This window comes from Notolepis coatsorum (assembly GCF_963971535.1).
Source record: "Notolepis coatsorum genome assembly, chromosome: 17".
NCBI lineage: Eukaryota > Metazoa > Chordata > Actinopteri > Aulopiformes > Paralepididae > Notolepis > Notolepis coatsorum.
This window is the reverse complement of record NC_140181.1, coordinates 97884651-97889983: the sequence shown is the minus strand read 5'-3', so window position 1 is coordinate 97889983 and position 5333 is coordinate 97884651. Positions and strand designations below refer to the sequence as shown.

The following is a 5333-nucleotide window of genomic DNA, read 5'->3' as shown; positions in this document are numbered from 1 at the left end:
ATTGATGGGGATTTGATTGGCTGTTTATAAATAAAGTCGGCGGCCGCAGGATTATTAACGTTAACGTTAGTTCAGCCAGAGAAACAAATATACTAATTAAAATAGTTGGACCTGCGAGATTTGTACTTTGTACTTTGTAGGTCTGCATTTTAAACGTAAGGAGTAAAAAGTATGTATTTTTTTTCTCTGAAATGTAATTGAGTAAAAGTACAAGTATACAAACCTAATAATACTCGAGTAAAGTACAATTCCCCCAAAACAGTACTTAAGTATTGTAACAAAGTACAATTACTCAAGTACTTTACACTCCTACCCCCGACTGCTAACCTCCGCACCGCAAAAATACCTCAAAAAAGCATCTGGTGGTTCCCAATCACGTTGTTGCAAGAGCTTTCGTTTTAAGAAGAAGAAGAAGGAAAAAAGTCCTAAGATTAATGGACGTCGCCTCTCGCTCGTTCGTTTGTGCCTTTCCTGAATCATGCGGGATCACCGGGATTCTACTTTCCTGCCTTCGCTAAGAGGAGAGGCGCAATTATTATCTCACCACCCGGGCCGATACTGGGGAGGTCAGCAGCTGTGGCCCCCTCAGCGGGTGTCGTGCCGGGGGGCCGTGCGCTGTGGGGGTGATGTGGTGCCGGGGGCCGGGCCCTGTGGGGGTGATGTGGTGCCGGGGGCCGGGCCCTGTGGGGGTGATGTGGTGCCGGGGGCCGGGCCCTGTGGGGGTGATGTGGTGCCGGGGGGCCGTGCGCTGTGGGGGTGATGTGGTGCCGGGGGCCGGGCCCTGTGGGGGTGATGTGGTGCCGGGGGCCGGGCCCTGTGGGGGTGATGTGGTGCCCTGTGGGGGTGATGTGGTGCCGGGGGCCGGGCCCTGTGGGGGTGATGTGGTGCCGGGGGCCGGGCCCTGTGGCGGGAGCTGCTCTGCTGTGCAGCACTTCAACCCCCGGGTTCACAGGCTCCTCTTTGCCTTCTCCTGCACTTTCTCTCCACCTTCCTTCCCCACATCCACTTTGCCTTCTCACCTCGCCTCCCTCCTCGCCTCCCCCCTCTCTCTCACCTCGCCTCCCTCGCCTCCCCCCTCTCTCTCCCCATCCCGTTCCTCCCCCCTCTCTCACCTCGCCTCCCTCGCCTCCCCCCTCTCTCTCCCCATCCCGTTCCTCCCCCCTCTCTCACCTCGCCTCCCTCGCCTCCCCTCTCTCTCCCCGGCCCGTTCCTCCCCTCTCCCTCCTTCCCTCCCCCCTCTCTCCCCTCTCCCTCCTCGCCTCCCCCCTCTCTCTCCCCATCCCGTTGCTCCCCTCTCTCCCCTCTCCCTCCTCGCCTCCCCCCTCTCTCTCCCCGTCCCGTTACTCCCCTCTCTCTCTCCCCATCCCGTTGCTCCCCTCTCTCTCTCTCACCTCGCCTCCCTCCTCACCTCCCCCCTCTCTCTCCCCATCCCGTTGCTCCCCTCTCTCCCCTCTCTCCCCTCTCTCCCCTCTCCCTCCTCACCTCCCCCCTCTCTCTCACCTCGCCTCCCTCCTCACCTCCCCCCTCTCTCTCCCCGTCCCGTTCCTCCCCTCTCCCTCCTTGCCTCCCCCCTCTCTCTCCCCATCCCGTTGCTCCCCTCTCCCCTCTCTCACCTCGCCTCCCTCCTCACCTCCCCCCCCTCTCTCCCCGTCCCGTTCCTCCCCTCTCCCTCCTTGCCTCCCCCCTCTCTCTCCCCATCCCGTTGCTCCCCTCTCTCCCCTCTCTCCCCTCTCTCCCCTCGCCTCCCCCCTCTCTCTCCCCATCCCGTTGCTCCCCTCTCCCCTCTCTCACCTCGCCTCCCTCCTCACCTCCCCCCCCTCTCTCCCCGTCCCGTTCCTCCCCTCTCCCTCCTTGCCTCCCCCCTCTCTCTCCCCTCTCTCCCCTCTCCCTCCTCACCTCCCCCCTCTCTCTCCCCATCCCGTTGCTCCCCTCTCTCCCCTCTCTCCCCTCTCTCCCCTCTCCCTCCTCACCTCCCCCCTCTCTCTCACCTCGCCTCCCTCCTCACCTCCCCCCTCTCTCTCCCCGTCCCGTTCCTCCCCTCTCCCTCCTTGCCTCCCCCCTCTCTCTCCCCATCCCGTTGCTCCCCTCTCTCCCCTCTCTCCCCTCTCTCCCCTCGCCTCCCTCCTCTCTACTGTTATGTCTACATATGCCATGTGTAGTTATACAAACTGTGCTGCAACAGTCGGAGCCGGAGGGAGAGACACCTCCTCCTCCTCCTCCTCCTCCTCCTCCTCCTCCTTCTCCTCCTCCTCTTCCTCCTCCTCCTCCTTCTCCTCCTCTTCCTCCTCCTCCTCCTCCTTCTCTTCCTCCTCTTCCTCCTCCTCCTTCTCCTCCTGCTGCTCCTCCTCCTCCTCGTCTCTTCCTCCACCTCCTTCTCCTCCTCCTCCTCCTCAGACACCTTCTCCTCCTCTTCCTCCTTCTCCTCCTCCCTCCTCCTCTTCCTCCTCTTCCTCTTCTCCTCCTCCTCCTCCTCCTCCTCAGACACCTTCTCCTCCTCTTCCTCTTCTCCTCCTCCTCCTCCTCCTCCTCAGACACCTTCTCCTCCTGCTCTCCTCCTCCACCTTCTTCTCCTCCTCCTCTCCTCCTCCACCTTCTTCTCCTCCTCCTCCCCCCTCCTCCTCCCTCCTCCTCCTCCTCCTCCTCCTCCTCCTCCTCCTCCTCCTCCTCCTCCTCAGACACCTTCTTCTCCTCCTCCTCTGCCCTCCTCCACCTTCTTCTCCTCCTCCTCCCTCCTCCTCCTCCCCCTCCTCCTCCTCCTCAGACTCCTCCTCCTTAGACACCTTCTCCTCCTCCCCCCCCTCCTCCTCCTCCTCTCCTCCTCCTCCTCCTCCTCCTCAGACTCCTCCTCCTTAGACACCTTCTCCTCCTTCTCCCCCTCCTCCTCTTCCTCCTCCTCCTCAGACACCTCCTCCTCCTCAGACACCTCCTCCTCCTCAGACACCTCCTCCTCCTCAGACACCTCCTCCTCCTCAGACACCTCCTCCTCCTCAGACACCTCCTCCTCCTCCTCCTCCTCAGACACCTCCTCCTCCTCAGACACCTCCTCCTCCTCCTCCTCAGACACCTCCTCCTCCTCCTCCTCCTCAGACACCTCCTCCTCCTCCTCCTCAGACACCTCCTCCTCCTCCTCCTCAGACACCTCCTCCTCCTCCTCCTCCTCAGACACCTCCTCCTCCTCAGACACCTCCTCCTCCTCAGACACCTCCTCCTCCTCCTCAGACACCTCCTCCTCCTCCTCCTCCTCAGACACCTCCTCCTCCTCCTCCTCCTCCTCAGACACCTCCTCCTCCTCCTCCTCCTCAGACACCTCCTCCTCCTCCTCCTCCTCCTCAGACACCTCCTCCTCCTCAGACACCTCCTCCTCCTCAGACACCTCCTCCTCCTCAGACACCTCCTCCTCCTCAGACACCTCCTCCTCCTCCTCCTCCTCAGACACCTCCTCCTCCTCAGACACCTCCTCCTCCTCCTCCTCAGACACCTCCTCCTCCTCCTCCTCCTCAGACACCTCCTCCTCCTCAGACACCTCCTCCTCCTCCTCCTCCTCAGACACCTCCTCCTCCTCAGACACCTCCTCCTCCTCAGACACCTCCTCCTCCTCAGACACCTCCTCCTCCTCCTCCTCCCCCTCCTCCTCCTCCTCCTCCCCCTCCTCCTCCTCCTCAGACACCTCCTCCTCCTCCTCAGACACCAATGTCTAAAAATGTCCAACGTCTCGCCTCCCTAATATTGTTGGGTAACGTGTTCCACAGTTTTGGGGCGTAGTTTACAAAGAGGCTGCATCACTGAACTTCTTATGACTCTTTCTGGTGACCTCTAGTCTAATAGACCTGCGTCTGATGATCGCAGTGTTCTGGCGGTTTGTGTCGTTTATTAGAGCGTCAGCCATGTAGCTGGGTCCTTGTCCATGTAGAGCTCTGTATGTGAGGAGAAGCACCTTAAAACCAATTCTAAAAGTTACAGGAAGCCAGTGTAGAGTCTTTCAGTAGTTTTCTTGGGGAGACCAAAGAACGCTATTTTGGTCACTTTGTTTAAATGGGCATTGAAGTTCAAATCTGAGTCCAGGATGACACCGAGACTTGTCACCTCCGGTTAATCCAAGTGGTTAAGCTTCCTAGATTATTTGTTAGCATCTCTCTTTTTGATTTGGGGCCAACAAGTAGGACTTCAGTTTTGTCCTCATTCAATTTGAGAAAGTTATCGTTCATCCATTTGTTTATTGCTGACAGGCAGTTGGTAATGGAGATTATGGCTGTCGCATCATTTGGTTCGGCGCATAATGTACAATTGTGTATCATCCGCATAGCTGTGGAAATCTATACCACACTCTCTGATGATGTCGCTGAGCGGTAGCATATAGAGAGAAAAGAGTAATGGACCTAAACAGCTCCCGTGTGCAACCCTGTAGCGGCTCTCATGTTTCTCTGATGTATGGCCTAATGTAAAACATCCTTCCTCTGATATATGTTTTGATCCAGTTCAACACGCAGCCAGAGAAAAAAGAAATAAGCTTTTCAAGTCGATTTATTAGGATGTTGTGATCAATAGTATCAAAAGCTGCACTGAGATCTAATAGGATAAGGATGGAGATTTTATTTGCATCAGAGTTAAGTCTGAGGTCACTATAATTACCTTTGTGAGTGCAGTTTCCGTACTGTGGTATCTTCTGAAACCTGACTGAAAGACTTCTAAGATGTTGTTTTCTTTAAGATATGAATTTACTACTATAATGGACTACTACCTACTATGCTAATATGTCTATACTACTACCTACTATGCTAATATGTCTATACTACTACCTACTATGCTAATATGTCTATACTACTACCTACTATTCTAATATGTCTATACTACTACCTACTATGCTAATATGTCTATACTACTACCTACTATGCTAATATGTCTATACTACTACCTACTATGCTAATATGTCTATACTACTACCTACTATGCTAATATGTCTATACTACTACCTACTATTCTAATATGTCTATACTACTACCTACTATGCTAATATGTCTATACTACTACCCACTATGCTAATATGTCTATACTACTACCTACTATTCTAATATGTCTATACTACTACCCACTATGCTAATATGTCTATACTACTACCCACTATGCTAATATGTCTATACTACTACCCACTATGCTAATATGTCTATACTACTACCTACTATGCTAATATGTCTATACTACTACCTACTATTCTAATATGTCTATACTACTACCTACTATGCTAATATGTCTATACTACTACCTACTATGCTAATATGTCTATACTACTACCTACTATGCTAATATGTCTATACTACTACCTACTATTCTAATAT

The 5333-nt window shown here is 54.2% G+C and overlaps 1 protein-coding gene across 1 annotated transcript in view; it reads left to right on the top strand.

The window, feature by feature from the left end:
- Positions 1 to 626: 626 nt before the first annotated feature.
- Positions 627 to 5333, top strand: part of scube3 (signal peptide, CUB domain, EGF-like 3) — a gene marked incomplete at its 5' end in the record, with an annotated part of 169706 nt that continues 164999 nt past the window's right edge. The window contains one exon of the mRNA XM_084333573.1: positions 627 to 876. Within this exon, the coding sequence (XP_084189699.1) occupies positions 627 to 876 (250 nt within the window). The remainder of the gene's footprint in view (positions 877 to 5333) is intronic.